Below are 20746 nucleotides of genomic sequence, written 5' to 3' on the forward strand. Positions count from 1 at the left end.
AGACGTTATAGGGAACTATACTTTATTTGGAAATGTTCTCGGAACATCCCTGCTGCCCTTGTCAAAAAATGTAATTGAAAATTAACGAAATTGACTAAGAAAATAGCTGTTCAAACAAAAACTATTTTTTCTTAAATGTCTTACAAAAAAAAAAGAAAAGAAAAATCTCTTTACAGGTTTCTCTATTTCTTGGATTATTATTATGAAACCTTTTCTTTTAAAAGCACTTGCAGTAAGTCATTAGCTGACAACAGCACATGCATGAGTTAATGTAACTGCTGTATCACTGCATCAGCAACTATACAGTTACTGTCTTTAGATAAAGCAACATGCAGCAGAACATCAGTGTTTGTGGATCATCACTGACTGAAGCACAGGCTCTACTCTCCAGCACAATGATAACCTCACAAAATTCAGATAACAGAAACAACATTAAACACTAACAGATCTCTCTAGATCTCTGCATCTTCACTTATTACAAACCACTCTGACTTTATTTCTTTCATTCAAAAAAAAAATTTTTTTTGAAACATGTTTTATTAAAAATAATAAAGTTTAAAGTCACCGTTAAGGAGATAAACGCTTGCTTTAGTTGGGCTCCTGACCCTTGACATTTTAACTTTAATTTTTCTCCAGTTGTTGTGTTTTTCTAAAGCATGTTTGTTACAAAAAAAAAAAAAAAAATGTGAGAAAAAAAATTTGCTCATTGATGATTTTATCATCATATAGTGGCCTTAATCAATATTGCATTCATTTTATGTTGTTGTAGCCCTACGATAATGCATAAAATTCTGTCTGGTTTTGATATTTTGACAGATTTTTATCATTGCGCAGAAATTATTCAGACAGGTTCATACTAAAGTCACAAAAAAGTTTTTTTGTTTATTGTCACCATTATTATGATGTCTGTGTGAGTGTAAAAGACACTGCTCAAAACTCTGTCAGTATAATGAATTAAAAAACAAACAAAAGAAAACTCTTAATTAATGCAAAACCAACAGTTAACACACTCAGAGTTTAGACTCTGGAGAAGATCAGTGAAACAAGACACTCCATGATGATTGAATCATCATCATTAAAATTTCAAAATCCTCTGATCAGAATTTCTTTTGCTGCAACAAGCATGTTTTGGAAACACAGTTAAAGCAGCCAGAGAAAAATGTAATGTTAAAATATTAGAGAATAAAGAGATCTAAAGCAAATGCTCACCTCCATAACGGTGATTTCTATTATTTTCTATAAAACACCCAAGTAGAAGGCAACGTTCTCAGGACCTTAATGACCAGAGGACCGTGTGGGAACGTTCTATTAATGTCCTAAATGTCCTCTTTAACATTCTTTTTTGAACATAAAATAACCAAAATGGAACATCCCCTAAAGTCATATAAGGAACCTTAAACTGCAGCACTTTTATTAACAAAACAGGACATTTTAGGAACGTCCCGAATGTTCTGTAAAGGTTCGGAATTTTCGTCACCTTTAGAGAACTTTTAGGGAACGTTGTGCAAGGTCCTGAGAACATCCCCTTCTAAGCGGGATTACACCACATATCTTATAAATGCATTAATGTAACAGAATATCATGGTGGCGAGAATTTGAATGTTCATAAATCATTATTATGCATTTATGCTTCAGCAAGCTTCAGCAAATTTCTTGCTTAATAAAGGAAAGGAATCAGCACTGAAATGGTCTCATTTTCTTGTCTCTTGTTAAAATAAAATGTGAAGTAGTTTTATTCAGACTGAGAAATATACAATTCAATGAACATATGAAAATGGATGAAAGTTCATTGATAATAGGCTATTTAGTAGGAAATAGTTTTTTTTTTGTATTTGTTTTGAACCCATAAGTATTGTTTTATTATTTAACGCCATCCCTTGTGCTTTATACAATTTATATTTTGACATTTATATTTTAAGAGAGAGAGAGAGAGAGAGAGAGAGCGAGAGCGAGAGATTAAAACTACAACGTCAATAATCCTATTCGCACGTACACGTCATAAACACGCGCCGAGTTTGACGTGAAGTGCAAATTTTAAAAGGTATGTTGTATGTTTTTCATATCAAAGTCATAATTACAAGTGTTTTACCTTATGTTTTTATGCAAAGCTGATTTGTACAGAAAACACACATAACGAACTGTTGTCATTTAGCGCTATTGCCAGTTTAGCAGTTTAATAATAAGTTGGGAATAGACAACTGGAGTGAACTGTGACCCAAATAACAACTGCTAGTTGACTATGAACGGTGTTTTATTGATAAGACTTTTTCTTTTTTCGAACATGGCACATTGTACATATGTTTCAGTGTGTTTCAACCACTCCTGGACTGCATAATAATTAGATATTTCTTTCACGTGTAACATTATTATTATTATTATTATTGTTTATATAAACAGGCTCCATTATGGCTCTGGCAGGAGTGCGTGTAATTGAGTTGGCAGGACTAGCCCCTGCACCGTTTTGCGGGATGATACTTGCGGACTTCGGCGCAAGGGTGATCCGGGTAGATCGAACAAAGGTGGCAATGACTGTAGATACTCAAGCAAGAGGCAAACAATCAGTGGCCTTGAATCTGAAGAGTCCCAAAGCTGTCGCTGTTTTGAAAAGACTGTGTGTCCAGTCAGATGTGGTTCTGGAGCCCTATCGTAAAGGTCAGTGCCCTAATTAAAAGAAGCAAACATGCTTCCACATTGAAATGCTTAAAATCTAATAATATTCTCCACAGGCTTTTGCCAATTTTTCCTATTCTAGCTAGATGGCAGTGTGTATTTTATTTCTTGAATGTAGTAGAGTCCTGATCCTGACAAGATGTATATAATAGCAGAGACTGAGATGTATTTATTGATATTCCTAATATATATATATATATATATATATATATATATATATATATATATATATATATTCCATTTCAGTATCTCAGAAAATTAGAATATTACTTAAGACCAATACAAAGAAAGGATTTTTAGAAATCTTGGCCAACTGAAAAGTATGAACATGAAAAGTATGAGCATGTACAGCACTCAATACTTAGTTGGGGCTCCTTTTGCCTGAATTACTGCAGCAATCAGTCTGTGGCACTGCTCAGGTGTTATGAGAGCCCAGGTTGATCTGATAGTGGCCTTCAGCTCTTCTGCATTGTTGGGTCTTGCATATCGTATCTTCCTCTTCACAATACCCCATAGATTTTCTATGGGGTTAAGGTCAGGCGAGTTTGCTGGCCAATTAAGAACAGGGATACCATGGTCCTTAAACCAGGTACTGGTAGCTTTGGCACTGTGTGCAGGTGCCAAGTCCTGTTGGAAAATAAAATCTGCATCTCCATAAAGTTGGTCAGCAGCAGGAAGCATGAAGTGTTCTAAAACTTCCTGGTATACGGCTGCGTTGACTTTGGACCTCAGAAAACACAGTGGACCAACACCAGCAGATGACATGGCACCCCAAACCATCACTGACTGTGGAAACTTTACACTGGATCTCAAGCAACGTGGATTGTGTGCCTCTCCTCTCTTCCTCCAGACTGTGGGACCCTGATTTCCAAAGGAAATGCAAAATTTACCTTTATCAGAGAACATAACTTTGGTCCACTCAGCAGTAGTCCAGTCCTTTTTGTCTTTAGCCAGGGCGAGACGCTTCTGACGCTGTCTGTTGTTCAAGAGTGGTTTGACACAAGGAATGCGACAGCTAAAACCCATGTCTTGTATACGTCTGTGCGTAGTGGTTCTTGAAGCACTGACTCCAGCTGCAGTCCACTCTGTGTGAATCTCCCCCACATTTTTGAATGGGTTTTGTTTCACAATCCTCTCCAGGGTGCGGTTATCCTTATTGCTTATACAGTTTTTTCTACCACATCTTTTCCTTCCCTTCTCCCCTATATTAATGTGCTTGGACACAGAGCTCTGTGAACAGCCATCCTCTTTTGCAATGACCTTTTGTGTCTTGCCCTCCTTGTGCAAGGTGTCAATGGTCGTCTTTTGGACAACTGTCAAGTCAGCAGTCTTCCTCATGATTGTGTAGCCTACAGAACTAGACTGAGAGACCATTTAAAGGCGTTTTGAGTTAATTAGCTGATTAGAGTGTGGCACCAGGTGTCTTCAATATTGAACCTTTTCACAATATTGTAATTTTCTGAGATACTGAATTTGGGTTTTTCCTTGGTTGTCAGTTATAATAATCAAAATTAAAAGAAATAAACAGTCTGTGTGTAATAAATGACTATGATATATATATATATATATATATATATATATATATATATATATATATATATATATATATATATATATATATATATAAACTACTATAAAATATAGGCTCATTTGTAAATATATGTTCATTATATTTATTTTTTTGTCTAGTTCTAATATTGAATAATTTTGCTGCTTTTATTTTTGTACATTTTGTAATCTTTATTACTATGGCAGCTCTGATCAACTTCATGATAATGGTTAAACATCAAAAAATACATTAAATAATAATGTTTTTAAGTTTTAATTGGAGACTGCAGAGAATGTTGTATCGTAATCATTTATTTTTGTTTGCAAATTACTTACTTAATTACTTTTTTTTTAAACATTCACTTCTATCCATGTCGTGCCTTTGTCTAAATAATTTCACCTGTTTTAATAAAAGCATGGTTAATTAATGGAAAGAAAAACATGATCTTGACTTAAATGGTTGATTTACATTTCTTTCCTCATTTTAAATCCAAACAAGAATAATTTATTTACTTTAAAGATTTTTTTTTCCTTTCGTGCTTCATTATTAAATCTCTCTGGTATAATTAAGGTGTTATGGAGAAGATGGGATTAGGTCCTGAAGACTTGCTAAAAGAAAATCCGCGCCTGATTTACGCTCGACTCACCGGCTATGGTCAGAGCGGATCCTACGCCAGGGCTGCTGGGCATGATATCAACTACCTGGCCATGTCAGGTAAAGATCACTGTTAAACAGTTGCAAAGGAGCCTGGCTAATAAGCTCTCCCAGAATGCCCTTAGGCACAGTGGTTGTAAAGCAGAGTAGATTAGAGATGGGGCTATGTTAAGTTCAAAATGTCTTTGGCTTACAACTTGTGCAAGTTGAGTTTGACTTTTGTGTTCTCCACATTGAGTAATGACTGCAAACCAGTACTTGCAGTCAGGTTGCAGACTGAAACCATATGAAGCAGTTGGTTAGGGCTGCAAGATTATGACAAAAATTATAATCACAATTATTTTTAGTAACCGTTGTATTCACGATTATTTAAAGCTGCAGTCTGTAACTTGTTTTGGTTAAAAATTATCTAAAATAAATTTTTGAACAAGTATATAACCAGACAGTGTTCAAAACTATCTCCTTTCCTTAGCCCAATACACAACAGTAAGCTTCTAATAATAATTGTTTTATAATAAAATCAGTACTGGTGGGTTTCCATGGGAAATTCGAGCATGCAGCCGTTTGTCTTTGCGTCATTATGTCACATCTGTTTACTTATTCCCAGCTAGTATATGGCATGTAAGGATGCTGCAGGTGAAGGATCATTTATAGGCTTTTCTTACAGCAGCTGGAAAAATATCATATAGTCATGCAATGCTGATGTTGTTAACATTAACAATTTGAGAACAAAGTATAACAATAATAATAATTTGCATGGTTTGACGTGATCCGAGCTAAGCGATCATTAGATTTAATCACCATTGGTAGTGCGATTTATTGTAATGCTTTTTTCCTCAGTTGGTCAGAAAAAAGTGTCAGACATGTTACTTGTTCAGCTGACATTTTTCAGTAAAAATTCTTATTTTGGAATCTGTTATTCCGAAGTACAGTATACACACCGATGTGGTGACTGACAGCAAACATTAGATTCATCCGTGCTGAGGAGCCGTGCTGATGGACAACCCACATAAAGGTGATAATTCCACAAATAACTGCAATTCCAGGGTTCAAACAGAGATGGTGACAAAGAGGCAAAACTTACAGACTGCAGCTTTAACACAATTAGGAGTGGGTAATAAGAGCAAAATCTTACATAAATAGGTAGACAGACAGACAGATGTGAGAATATTTTGGTGCAAATAATAATTTTTTTAGATAAGTGAAATTTCACATTCATTCTTGACACCCATTTCGATACCATAACAGAAAATAGGTAAATAAAAAAGTCCTAAAACAATTAGTTAAAGACAAGTTAAAAGCCAGTAATACAATAAAAACAAAGAAGGAAAAAAATTATAACCAATAGGACAAATAAATCAACCTGGGCAATCATCAGGGTTTAAGCACCAGTGGCCCAAGCGGGTGATTTGCGATCCATTTGAAATCTGCCTTATGATGGAGTTTTTATAGCAAATCCATCTCAAATCTTGAATAGGGTTTGATGAAATGGGTTACAGCAACACACAGTTGTCAAAAATGGCAACTGCCTTTCAAAAGAAATCACTCATTATTATATTAAAGTGCCCCGGTTATGCCTTTTTAAAGGTTCCTAATGGTATCCTACAACAGATTTACAAAGGTCAAAAAATACTTTAATTTTCTCTAGGGCTGTAGTCAACCAAAGAAATGCTTAGTCGACCAAAGTCCTGTCCTGCGCAACGATCAGTCGACTAAAAAAAAAAAAAAAAAAAAAAAAAGACTTTTTTGATTGAACATTTATTAAACAATTATAATAGAGCATTTATAAAACAACAACGAAAAACATCAATAATACATAAAACTATAATAATAATACAATTCTTTGGAAATTAGGTTATTTTTTAAACTGCAAAGTGAGGAGTTCTGTCCTAGGTCTATAGTGACCGTCACAATCGCGCACCTGACCACACCACACGCTACAAAAAATATAACTGCTAAAACTGCCAAATAATGAAAAATCCTAACAAAAGCTCTCGATTATACAGGCTGTATATTCTTCTTTACTTTCAAAGCTATGGGTTAACTTTTGTCCAAACGATCTAGGCGTTTTAAAACAAACACAAACAAACGCCTGTGGCATGGCCTGTGGATGCGCCTAGTACATAACCAATAAAATATATAAACTTTTCGACATTAGACATAGCAAAGCTGTCTGACACATTTATATCTCGCTTACCGCTTTTAGGTGAAAGGTCATATTGGTCGTTGAGCTATGGTAAGTTAGCTTTAGGCTGCATAGCTTGCACTCCACAGTCTTGTCGTATTTTTTTGTAAAATGCAGCCAAACAAAAGATTTACATTTCTTGGACATTTTTTCGACTAAAGCCCAAAACAAGTAGCGTTCTAACTGAATGAACTACCTATATTCCTTAAGGAGCGCGAAGCAGCAGTGCAGCCAGCCACAGGTGCGGTTCCCGAGTGTTCACGTGGTGCGCTTAACTACGGCGCCGTTATAAAATAGCCTAAATTAAAGCATTTAAAGTTTGGTATAAAACATAGGCTAATTATATTTAGAATACAGTAATATATAACTGCTAATAAAAGGAATAAATATCAAGGAGTAAATCAATGAAAATTTCTTTATTGGTAAAAAACAAAACAAAACAAAAAATTTGCAACTGGTCGACCAATGAGAATGTCAGTCGACCAAAACGGCATCGACCGATTAGTCGACTAAACGACTAAAGTTGACAGCCCTAATTTTCTCATAATATACACTGCACATCATCTCATTTCTCAAAAAGTCTGAAAACGGTTCATTTGTCTCGTTAAACCAATGGTCAGACAGCCCAGTTTGTTGTGATTTACAGTGTTTGAGGGTGGGTCAAAGTAGAATGAAGACCCAACCCGATCACATGAGAATGCAGATTTTTTTTTTTTTTTTAAAAATCTCATCTCTTGCTTTTAATAAGAAATCAAATACACTGCTGAACAATAACCAATACCTAATATTTCCCCTATAATTTATGACAATTTTATGATTGGTTTATGTACTACAAACACTTCTGCATTAAGTCCTCAAACTCTTCATGGATTTTATACAATGTAAAAAAAAAGAACACAGAATAAGGCAGAAAATACAGTACCTATCAAAAGTTTGGAAACATTACAGTTGTAATTGTACAGTTGAAATAGGCTTATGTCTCTTCTGCTCACCAAGGCTGGATTTATTTAATCAAAAAATGCAGTAAAAACAGTAATATTGTGAAATAGTATTACAATTTAAAATAAATGTTTTCTGTGTGAATATATTGTAAAATGTAATTTATCCCTGTGATCAAAGCTGAATTTTCAGCAGGATTATTCTAGTCTTCAGTGTCACATGATCCTTCAGAAATCATTCTAATATGATGATTTGCTGCTCAAGAAAAATGTATGATTATTATAAATGTTGAAAACAGTTGTGCTGCTTCAGATTTTGTGGAAACCATTCAAAAATTTGTGGTCAGTTTAAAAAAAAGATATATTACTTTTATTCATTTAGGATGCATTAAATTTATCAAAGTGACAGTGACAATAAATGCAAATAAATGCTATTCATTGAACTTTCTATTCATCAAAGAATCCAGAAAAAATAAATGTTTCACAGGCAAATTATCATATTAGAATGATTTCTGAAGGATCATGTGACACTGAAGACTGGAGTAATGAATCTGAAAACTCACAGGAATAAATTACATTTTGAAGTATATTCAAAATAAAAATATAGAAAAATATAGAAATATAGAAAATGGCAAATAGCAAATAGCAAATAATTTTAATTTGTAATAACATTTTGCAATATTACTGCTTTTACTGTATTGTTTGATTAAATAAATGCAGCCTTGGATAAGATACTTATTTCAAAAACATTATTTTAAATAAATACCTTGAGATGGCTTGAAAACGCAAATAAACCATATCTTGGCGCAATCGTGTTTTTCACGTTTCATCAGTCAATACGTTTCTGCATTTTATTCAGCTGCTACTACAGCAAATAGCTGAATTAATTCTACGAAACCGTTTGACATTCTGTGAGAGTGCGCCCTCCGGCTTCCAGTATGAATGAAACACATATTACACAAGAGTGAGTGCTCCATAATGTTAAGATCGCCTCTGTGGCGACCAGGGTGGGCGAGAGCCGTGAGGGAACGCCTTGAGTCCATCACGGAGGAGCTCCGGGAGCATAAAAGGAGGAGCGACTACCGTGAAGGATGAGAGAGGACCAGGCCTGGACTTTATTTTATGTTTTATTATGTTAATGTGGCCGGCAGACGTCCGCGAGGGTCTGCCGGCATTACTTTCGTTTTGTTTGTTTATTTTATATTAAAGTTTTATTGAACGTTCACCGGTTCGCCTTCTTCCCACATCTACTGACCACGTTACAGCCTCATTTTAGTTAAGAATAAAACGGCAGGTCATGCAAAAAGTGCGGGGGACGAATTTATGTTTTATTAAAAGTGCGAAGGACACGTCTCCCACGTTCTATGCCCATGGAATCAATTATTTATTTTTGGAGACTATTTTATTTTAAAACTATATTTGTTGTGCATTTTGATCTTTATAATATATGTGAAAAAGCACAATAAGGGCACTTTAAATGAGAATTTTAGTCTATTAGTATAGTGTACTGTCCTACAGATGTGTGTATGTGCGCCTGAGTTGTGGTGTGAGTTTGGAGAATTTATATATATATATATATATATGAATATATATGAATATTTTATGATTTTATATAAATTTTATATAAAATCTTTATATTTTATATTATTTTATTGTTGTTATTTTTTTTTAACTATTCACCTCTTTCAGTATTCTTTTAACATTTAACTAAATCATTAAACTAGAATTTAAAGTTGGCATGAATTGGAAGTTGTGATAGTCTTTTCTTCCCTATTATGATGTATATCTGAGTGAAACGGCTACTCGAACAAGAAAAAATGCAGGCCGAGACTTGATTTTGTCTGTTAGGAATTGATTGGAAGTTTGCTATTGCTGTGATCTTGTGTGAGTGACAGGTTGTCCCGCCCTCACGCCAGTAAGCACATCATCAGAGATGTCACTGCAAGAGGGAGGGGAAGTTATTTTGTTTTAAAAATGTACATTAATAAATCCTTTATAATAAATACTGCATTATTCCATGAAAACAAGAAATGTCAGTTTTGATTTCATGGTAACTATAAGGAAACTGTTATTACAGGATTTTGGATTGACAGTATCTAGGACTAGATCCATTTTATACCTGTTATTTTATCATATAATACCCAATATATTTCTTTTGAATTCTTTATTTATTCTATCTTTCTTTAAAATGAATAACATTTGATATGGTATATATTATTATAGAGTATGGCGCTAGCAACACAAAGGTCATGAGTTTGTGTCTGCCAAATGCATAAATCTGTATTAATGTAATATCATCCAGGCAGCTGCATTTCAATGTTGAGTTTGTGCTTTCATTTTTTAGATGGTGTTTTGAACTATTGATGCATCAAACATTTTTTTTTTTTTTTTTTTTTTTTTTTTTTTTTTTACATCAATGAGCATTAATTGTAAACATATTATGCATTCAAATTATGTTTTATTTTTTATCATCACCAACTACTGTACATTGCCATGGTACTACACTCTAAAAAAATGCTGGGTTAAAAACAACCCAAGTTGGGTTGAAAATGGACAAACCCAGCAGTTGGGTTAAATGTTTGCCCAACCTGCTGGGTAGTTTTACTTAACTCAACTATTGTTTAAAAATTACAGTATTGCTTACTTAAAATGAACCCAAAATATCTTGAAAATTAACATTTATTAATATGTTTAATAAATGAACATTTTAATTTCATTTTAGATTAATTTTAAGTCAGCCATACAGTCATTTTCAAACAATTGTTGGGTTAAATAAAACTACCCAGCAGGTTGGGCAAACATTTAACCCAACAGTTGGGTTAAAACAACCCAATCACTGGGTTTGTCCATTTTCAACCCAACTTGGGTTGTTTTTAACCCAGCATTTTTTAGAGTATACTGTGTTCTATTCATTCAGGTACTGTCAATGGGTTGTGAAGGTCAAGACTGGTGCAATTAATGGATGTAGCACAAAGACCATTTTACTGCATAATGCACAACTTTGAATACGTTTTTACAGGCCTTGGCTATCTATTTGCTTTGACCTTATGTATGCCAATAGCAAAATACACATTCTTAAGCTAATTATTCATAATGACAATGCTTAGCCTGGAAACTGGCCTTCAGTAAGTGTATGGGTGTTAAATACATGCTATCACTTAATGCCAAAAGAACAATAATGTCCAATGTTCTTTTATTTTCATTAATTCTCTTAACACCAATTAAAAAGCATTATTAAAACTAATTTGAAAGCACAGAGGATGAACAAATTCTTGCTTGAGATGCAAAAGGCTTAATTGGTGACATTTTTTTGCTGACCTTTAACTGTGATTTAAAAATAACTGTTGCAGTAATTATTTAGCCACTCTTCATTCTTCAATTCTTAGCATGTTTTCTGTCCTTCTCTCTCTGTAATAGGGTTACTGTCCATGCTGGGCCGTAGCTCAGAGAAACCATACGCTCCACTGAATTTAGTGGCAGACTTTGCTGGAGGAGGTCTCATGTGTGCATTTGGGATCGTGTTGGCTCTCCTGGAGAGGAGCAGGTCAGGACAAGGCCAGATCATTGATGCCAGCATGGTGAGATACTGTACCTTATTTTAAAATGGTTTCTACTGGGGGAAAAAAGTTAATAATTTCTCTTTGAAAAACCAGTAGAACAATTTTCTGTTTCCTATAGACTCATTTGAATGTGATTGTTTTCAGAATAAGATGTGTACTCATTTTAAAGCTAACTAACTGTTGGAAAAATAAGAACTTGTGCAGGCTTGCTTTCATTTTGGTTGTGTATTGCTGTTTTTTTTCCCTCCACGGTGCTAAAAACCTTTTCCTCTTCCTGTTTTGACCTGTCACTGCATGGAATGAGGCAATTACAAAACCTTGTTTTTCTCAACACAATCGCCCCATTTTCTGACCAGCCTGTCAAGTGTCAATAGTTTTCTGCAATCTGGAATTTCCAGTAATTGCATGGTTTTCTTTTTAAGGTGCTTATACTGACACTATCTCTTTTACAGCTATGTGTGAATATTGTTAGAGTGATTATTTTCCAATAAGGACTCAGATATCATGGTCTTGCCCATTCATTTGGTCCTAGAGAGCCTTAATGTTCCTCAAAATAACCATGAAGCTCAACCATGAGAAATTGATGCACTTTTTTTACAACTTGCTGAGATGCTTATACTTCATTGTTCTTGTCTATATTTTCAATCATTATTAAAATGTTATAGTAATTATTAAAAAAAAAAACATAATTGTGGTTGATGTTGAGGATTTAGATCCAAAGTTGGATCTAAATCCTTCACAGAATGACTTCTTAAGCAGAATAATAAAGGAGTATTGTAATATTTATTATATTCCATTTAACATTTACTTGCATTGCATTCAAGGTATACAATTTTCTTCTTCTTCTTTTTTTAACCCATAACCTTGGTGTTGCTACTGCCATGCTCTGCTGTTTAATCAGTTGTAAAATTTTCCTTTGTTTTCCTAGCCTTAGTAGTAGTACTCTATAGTTAATAAAAATGATAATATTAATAAACGTGTGTTCTTATATTATCATCTGTCTTGGGCAATGAGAATTAGACTTTATTTGTAATAGACTATTTAACATGAAAAACCAAGACTTGTGTTTGTATTGTGCTGAATCCATGTGTTAACCCTGTTGGTGTTTGCTGGAGCATTAAACCAAAAATATTTTAAGGTTTACTTTGCTGACACATTGGTCATTAAAGTGCCCCGTGCTAGAAGATATTGATGATTAGCAACTGCTATTCTGCTTGTTAATTAAATATGACATTTCACTTAGCCCTGAATACATTTTTATGCTTTAGAAGACCTCAACTAGACAATGGAGCTCTGACATGACAGAGGTTATGTAATTTTCAGTCTGATCTCTGCCACTTTAAGCCCTTAAGGAAATAAACAGTGGTAAATATAAAGCTTAATATGTGACAATCCAATATTGAAGAACATTTCGCATTAGATATTCAGACCTGGAGCAAAGCTGCAGTGCCAGTGAAGAGGTTTTCCTGGTAGCCGTGTGTGCGGCGTGTATGTCCATGTGGGCAGAAGCTGTGGTAATGATGATTAGATGTTTGCCTGTTAGGCAGTAAAGATATCTAAAACATTCTCCCCCTTGCCATTTTTGATTAGACCTGTCGTTTGATACTGACAGCAGCTTTTAGCAATGTTATTAACCTGGAAGGCAAGCAAATAGTGTTTCTTAGAGATTTGCATGCCAGTTTGGATGTATTATACCCTGCAAACTTTATGCTTTTTAAAGTCTTTTTTTATTATTTAAATACATATTAAAACTTTAAGAGGCGACCTGGGTGTTTCATTAGCATTTCAGAATTGTGTTATGCAACATTTGTTTTGGCACCACGTACACTGTTAAAATCCCAAATAGTGTTTGACCCAAGGCCTTAACAATTCTTTAAAATATTACAAGGAATTTAAGGGAATAAAGAAAAAGAAATAAGAACGGTACAAGGAAGTTCTCTAATTGTAGGTTTAATCTATTAAAACAGTTTGCAAATAATATATTTTTAAAAAAATATGTACACATTCACTCTTATTTGTATGTCTAATATGTCGAAAATGCAAAACGTTTCTTGTCTCGTCACATTCAGTCATGAATTACATGAATCATGTAAATAGATGGTGAAATATCATAAAGTTAAAGGGTTTGTTCACCCAAAAATGAAATTTTTGTCATTAATTACTTACCCTCATGTCAACCTGCAAGACCTTCATTCATCTTTGGAAAACCAATTAAATGTTTAGTTCACCCAAAAAATGAAAATTCTGTCATTAATCACTCACCCTCATGTTTCAAATCAGTGGTTTGAAGCCTGTACCAAACTGCCAAAGTCACGTGATCACAAGGCTGTGTTACTTCATAAGTTTCGAACCACTGACTCGAAACAAAAAAAATGTTCTCGTCACTTCGTAACATTAAGGTTGAACCACTGTAGTCACGTTGACTATTTTAACAATGTCTTTACTACCTTTCTATTAAATGTCTAGCTACTTCCATCTCACCACGCGCTTTCACTGTTAAAGCATCTCGCTGAATTTGCTCTGGTCTTCAATGAACAGTAAGCCCCACCTTCTTTGATTTGATTTGATTGGCCATCTCAATCATTTTGACATTGACGAGCGCTGTTAGACCGCAACTTTTACTTTTTGTCATCTTAACAAACACTTTAAACTCAAAACATTAACTCATCATTTTTTTACAAAATAGCTAAATATTTAATTAATCTGTATTTCTGGGAACTATATTAAAGGTAGAAGTGTGAAGAAATAAGTTTTTGAGGCATAGCATGATAAAACATTCAGTACTAGGCCAAGCAGCAGGGATCTTCTGGGAGAGTGACTTAGTGGTCAGACCAATCATGTGCTCAAATAGAAACCCAGATTGTCAACATCTCTTTGAAGGCTTGGTTCACTGGGAAATATAAGAAGTATATCTATATCAATCTTGTGAAGTAACAGTCTTTGAAATGCATGTATATTTATATTTATGCATCAATTGGGAAGAGCTGACCTACAAAAATGTTCCTTTTCATCTGTGAAAATGTTTCTGTTAACCTCTTCCTTGATGCCAACTTCATTCTTGTCATTCATAAGTGATTCAGTTCAAGATTTGAGTGCTACAATTCTTTAAAGGGGTCATATTATACATATTTAACTTAAGTGTACTTGTGCTAGTGAGATTATTTGTGTCAGTCACAGCCATATTCCAGTTTTTCATGGCCATTTTGACCCTTTCTCTGAAGTACCCTTTCTGCCTTTTTTTCCCTGCTGCCGCTTTGAGAAATGTCCCCATTGCATGTGAAATTATTAACAGGATGTATTGCTTTCTCTGCCATTGTTCGCACAACCTTTGTGTGTGTGTGTGTGTGTGTGTGTGTGTGTGTGTGTGTGTGTGTGTGTGTGTGTGTGTGTGTGTGTGTGTGTGTGTGTGTGTGTGTGTGTGTGTGTGTGTGTCAGATATTTTTTTTTTTTACTTGCCTCATCCTTTAATAACAGGCTTTGTGGAAACTGTATTACATCATGAGTGCTTCACAAAACCAGCATTGAAATGTGTCTCACAATGTCTTTTTTTCCTATTCGTGGACAGTCGTGTTTGATGAATTCTCAGTAGTGTTGCAAAATTAGCAAAATTTTTTGATGTTTCGTTTCTATTAATGCTCTTTTTGGACTGAGGAGGAAATATCTAAAGGTTACATTATATTTTCATTGGACATCAAGCTATATTATGCATAAAAGATCAAATACAATGTTATCACTCTCGATATAGCCCCTTTAGAGTCCTGCTGTCCATGTGAAATTGTGGAACTTAAACTACTGAAAACCTCAACAGAACGGCATGCTTGTATTACCAAGCTGCTTAAATCTTCCCCTGCCGTATCACATTTCCATCTTGTTTAATGCACACGTGCATGTAAATATGAGATTTTCTGCATATAAATTGATTATAAACTGAATTACACAACCTTATGAATATGTATAACTTCTGACCATCTCAGCATACTGTAGCTCTTTTATAATGTTTCCTCCTCAAGGACCTCTTTGCTTTATGCCAAACATTTAGCTCAGCGTGACATAGTTATGGCAAATAATTATGAAAACACCTCTCTGGGTTTATGTGCAGGTGGAAGGTGCAGCATATGTCGGCTCCTTCATGTGGAAGTCCCGTAGCCTTGGTCTGTGGAATCGTCCTCGTGGGGAAAACATGCTGGATAGCGGCGCTCCGTTCTATGATACGTACCGTACTTCTGACGGAAAATATGTGGCAGTGGGGGCTATTGAACCTCAGTTCTATGAAGAGCTTGTTCGGGGTTAGTGTATTATATATTTTCTCCCAGTATGGTCCTGTACTGTTATTTTATGAATATGATTAATGTTCTCATGTTCGGAAATGGTGTGAATGCATGCTGTCTAATTGAGAATAGGTGATGTAATTTCAGTGTTTTTGTTAATGGGAAAAAAAACATAAGTAAGGAAAAACTTAAGTATTAACTCATTTAACTTGCTAAAGCCTCTACCACTTTTTCATTCGTATATATCTTTTGGGTCAACATAGATGTTTTAATAGCAACTGGCTTATTTGTAGACAACCTTAAGAATAGATTTTGACATCTTGCTGGACAATGTGCTATGTGGTATTTAATTCATGCTGCCTGATATGCACCTGGCAACTTCAGTGGCTGGTGCGCAAAATCCCTTGTTATATTAACTTTTGCTTCAGTATGGTCACAAAGTTGTCGAGTCTTTATGTGGAAAACATGCTTAAAATTTGCAAAAGGACTGCAGAATATGTTCATAGAAAAAAACATGCAAATAGATCTAATTAAGACATTTTCTCCAGGCATATACTTTAGCACTTTTATTTCAATTCTATATATATATATATATATTCTCTATTATTTTTGCATTTTATATGTGTATTATCATATTTTTTAATTGTATTTTCTTATTCTTTTCAATGATATATATTCTCTTATTTTTGGGTTTAATGTTCATATTATTTTTCTCTATTGTCTATTTTTTTGCATTTTATGACCTTATTCTACTATGTTTTTTAAATTTTATTTTCTTACTTTTGCATTTCGTTTTTTATCTTTCTTATTTTTGCATTTTTACTCTGTTCAGGTTATTATAATGTTCCCCTAACGTTATTATAACATCATTTTAATGATCCTCTAATGTTATTTTAACATTCCTATCCCATTCCCCTAATGTTATTTTAATGTTATTCTAATGTTCCCGTAACGTTATTCTAACATTCCTATAACATTATTCTATGTTATTCTAACATTCCCCTAACGTTATTATAACGTTATTTTAACGTTATTTTAACAATCCTCTAACGTTATTTTAACATTCCTATCCCATTCCCCTAATGTTATTTTAATGTTATTCTTATGTTCCCCTAATGTTATTCTAACATTCCTATAACGTTATTATAACGTTATTTTAACGATCCTCTAACATTATTTTAATATTCCTATAATGTAATTCTACTGTTCTCTTAACATTACATTATACTAACGTTCCCCTAGCGATATTCTAATGTTCCAAAATCTCTCCTATACGTCAGTAATGCTGTAAATCATCCAGCACACCTGCAACCCTGTATAGTATACAGACCAAATGGTTCCCAGAATGTTCTTTTTTTAAGGTTTGTTTTTGTTTAGCCAAGAAAGTTTTCTTAATGGAAATAGAAAGTTAGATTTTGGTTTGTAGAACGTTAGTCTGACATTCCCCTAACATTATTATAACGTTCCCCTAACATTGTTATAACATTATTTTAACATTCCCCTAACATTATTGTAACGTTATTGTAATGTTTCACTAAGGTTATTACAATATTCCACTAATATTATTCTAACGTTATTTTAACATTCTCCAAACATTATTGTAACATTATTTTAACGTTCCCCTAACGTAGTTTTAACGTTCCCCTAACATTACAACGTTCCCCTAACGTTGTTTTAACATTCCCCTAACGTTATTCTAACATTATTTTAACATTCTCCTATAGTTGTTTTTACGATCCCCTAACATTATTATAACATTCCCCTAACGTTATTCTAACGTTATTTTAACATTCCCCAAACGTTATTCTAACGTTAGTTTAACGTTCCCCTAGCGTTATTATAACGTTATTTTAATGATCCTCTAACGTTATTTTAACGTTATTTTAATGATCCTATAACGTTATTGTAATGTTATTTTAATGTTCCCCTAACGTTATTTTAACTGGGTTTTTTTTACATTCTCCTAATGTTTTTCTAACAGTATACTAATGTTCCCCTAATGATATTCTAATATTCCAAGAACTCTCCTGTACTCTCCTGTCATCCAGCGCACCTGCAACCCAGTATAGTATAAGTGATATGGAAAGTAGATGTATGGAAGCTTAAATGTTCACTGTATAAACTTAATTTAGATTAATCCTTGTTAAAGCTGTGTTTTGTTGTTTAATTAACATCAATGACACAGGCAACAGCAGGTATTTATAGGCTGTGGTCACTTTAAGACCCAAGGCACGATGCACATCCAATTACTTTCTCACCTCTCTGCCTTCACTTAAGACACAAATGTTAACCTTTCACTCTATGGCGGTCAAACATGAAATTAATCCATGAATCACCTGCATGCCGAACCGTGGAGTTTGGTCCATACGGATCAACAATAATCCGTTTAACCCCTATTTTTAGTTGAAAACGATGTCGTGTAAACAGCCCCTTACTTGGCATACTAGAAACTTCCAGGCAGGTGTGTTGAGGCAAGTTGGAGCTAAACCCTGCAGGACAATGGCCCTCCAGGACCGAGTTTGGACACCCCTGCTCTTGCTGCTTTTAATTCTCCTGAAATAAACCTGTAACCTGAAGGAAGTCTGAGTACAATCAACATTGAATTGAAATTCATTCTGGGAAATTCATCTTGGACAACCATGATATAGCCAGTACAACATTAAACTCACATAAACAGTAGAAACATAATAAATTACTAATAACCACAAGCAAGATAAAACAACAATACCCTACCTGTGCTTTCAATAAGCAATTCCCTATTAAATAGTTTGACTGCAGTTGGCACAAAAGAATTTTTGTAGCGATTTGATTTGCACTTCAAAATCCTCAATCGTCTCCCAGAGGGTAACATCTTAAAATCCTCATGTAAAATGTGTGTCTCATCGGCAACAATTTTCTTAGCTTGTCTTAAAATAGATATCTCATACAGCTCCTGTATAGATCATGTTTAGCCACAAGATTCTCAGGGTCACATTGCTCCAGCTACATGGTAGTCAATTTTGCACAGGCATGCAAAGATTAGGGAGAAGCCACAGGATGCTTTATTAGTAGGTGCACACGGGATTTACCCCACACCCTGATGACCCAAGTGCTAATGCAGTGTACTAAATTTTGCTTTGAAACCATAATGACTCTATTGCTATTCATGTAGGACCCACAAAAGAGATCTTCTCTTTATAAGTCACCTGCTGCGGGCAGTGTTATGTTTAATGGATTCTGGATTCATAGTCCTTCATGATGTCTTTGATCTTTGTCCTCTAAACTCCTTTGTTAATTTCTTTCCTCTTTTTTTAATCTCCTTTTTATCTATTTAACTCTCTTTCAGGTTTGGGTTTGGATGATGCTGACCTGCCCTCACAAATGAGTGTATCTGATTGGCCGCAGCTCAGGCAGACGTTCACCCGGGTGTTTGCCACCAAAACGCAGGCTGAGTGGGGTCGGATCTTCGATGGGACAGATGCATGTGTCACCCCTGTGCTGTCACTGGATGAGGTACTTTCTCACCCCCACAACCAGGCAAGGGGATCGTTCTTTAAGGACTCTCAGGGGGAAATTAGCCCGCGACCTGCACCTGTTCTGTCCCGCTCCCCTGCGGAGGCCTGCCGCTCCCGTGACCCTTTTATTGGAGAGCACACTCGCGCTGTGCTGAAGGAGTACGGGTTTGAGCAAGCGCAAATAGAACAGCTCCTGTCTGCCGGAATCATAGAGTGTAACGAAGCTAAAGCACGCCTATAAAACAAAGAGTCTGACTGGAGAATCATTAGACTTTGTGGCCAATGATGCACCGGAATCTGAGCACTTGAACTCCGTTTCTGTCTCTTTGAGTGAGTGTGAGGGGGCTTTTCAGAACAAAATGACCCTTTCCCTTGTGAATCACTGGGTACTTCAGTCGAGGTGGACTGAATGATTCTGGGTTTTTAAGTTGAAATGTCCAACACATTCAACTCTCATTTGTAATTGCTGCAGGGAAAGTCAAGTGGCATTTAATTAAAGTCTATTGCAAATATTTTGTAATAACCTCAGCATCCCTCTTTTTGTCAGCATCCACATCTCTAATATGTCTTTTAAAAAGGATATTCAATATTGACTTATTTTTTAAGACTGTTTAAAATATTAACTCAAGTACTGGTGAGGGCATTTTAATTGCAGTTTATTAAAGTCTACCACTTTTGGTTGTGAATTGAAATCCTTGACTAATAAGTGCCTTTAGCAAGAACTGCTGAGTGTGTCATAGATTAATTAACTGACTGAAATATTTGCCTTTGAATCTTCGTTTACCAAATTGTCAAGCAGAGCTGATGACCTATGATAATGGCATTGGGATAAAACCAATTAATGACTCAGATTAAGATCATAATATCGCTATTTGTATAAAAATTTACTGAAAGCGATGGGGTCGGTAAGATTTTTTTTATTGGTTTTGAAAGAGAACTTTTTGTTCACCAAGGCTGCATTTATTTGATACAGCAAAAACAGTAATATTGTGAAATATCATTGCAATTTAAAATAACTGTATTTTATTTTTAAAAAAATGTACAATGTAATTTATCGCAAAACTGAATTTTCAGCATCATTACTCCAGTCTTTTTGATCAGAAATCATTCTAATATTCTAATTTGCTGCTCAAGAAACCTTTCTGATTGTTATCAATGCTGAAAACAGTTTTGCTGCTTTATGTTTTTGTGGAAACATGATACTTTTTTTTCAGGATTCTTTGATGAATAGAAAATTCAGAACAACAGCATTTATTTGAAATGGCAGTCTTTTGTACAATTACAAAACTTTTTATTCTCACTGACCCCAAACTTTTGAATGTTGGTGTATTTTCAAAATCAGAACAGAGATCATACAGTGAGATTAAAGGGATAGTTTACCCAAAAATGAAAATTCTGTCATAATTTACTCCCCCCGAAGATGTTCCA

The 20746-nt window shown here is 34.7% G+C and overlaps 1 protein-coding gene across 2 annotated transcripts; it reads left to right on the plus strand.

Annotated features, from left to right (window-relative positions):
- The first annotated feature begins 1997 nt into the window (after positions 1-1997).
- Positions 1998-20727, plus strand: amacr (alpha-methylacyl-CoA racemase). Of its 2 annotated transcripts, XM_067376299.1 has the most exons (6): positions 1998-2041; positions 2398-2652; positions 4790-4933; positions 11414-11574; positions 15656-15842; positions 19150-20727. In XM_067376299.1, the coding sequence occupies exons 2-6, from the start codon at positions 2406-2408 to the stop codon at positions 19557-19559; spliced, it is 1149 nt and encodes a 382-aa protein (XP_067232400.1). In that variant the 5' UTR covers positions 1998-2041; positions 2398-2405; the 3' UTR covers positions 19560-20727. The 2 variants fall into 2 exon arrangements, with proteins under 2 accessions (XP_067232400.1, XP_067232401.1); XM_067376300.1 differs by lacking the exon at positions 4790-4933.
- Positions 20728-20746: the final 19 nt, after the last annotated feature.

The sequence above is a fragment of the Chanodichthys erythropterus genome, chromosome 22, assembly GCF_024489055.1.
Source record: "Chanodichthys erythropterus isolate Z2021 chromosome 22, ASM2448905v1, whole genome shotgun sequence".
In the NCBI taxonomy this organism is placed as follows: Eukaryota; Metazoa; Chordata; class Actinopteri; order Cypriniformes; family Xenocyprididae; genus Chanodichthys; species Chanodichthys erythropterus.

Coding starts and splice junctions, on each gene's coding strand:
- amacr (XM_067376299.1), top strand. CDS start 2,406: ATGGCTCTGGCAGGAGTGCGTGTAATTGAGTTGGCAGGACTAGCCCCT. Junction 2,653..4,789: donor TCTGGAGCCCTATCGTAAAG/GTCAGTGCCCTA, acceptor GGTATAATTAAG/GTGTTATGGAGAAGATGGGA. Junction 11,575..15,655: donor AGATCATTGATGCCAGCATG/GTGAGATACTGT, acceptor GTTTATGTGCAG/GTGGAAGGTGCAGCATATGT.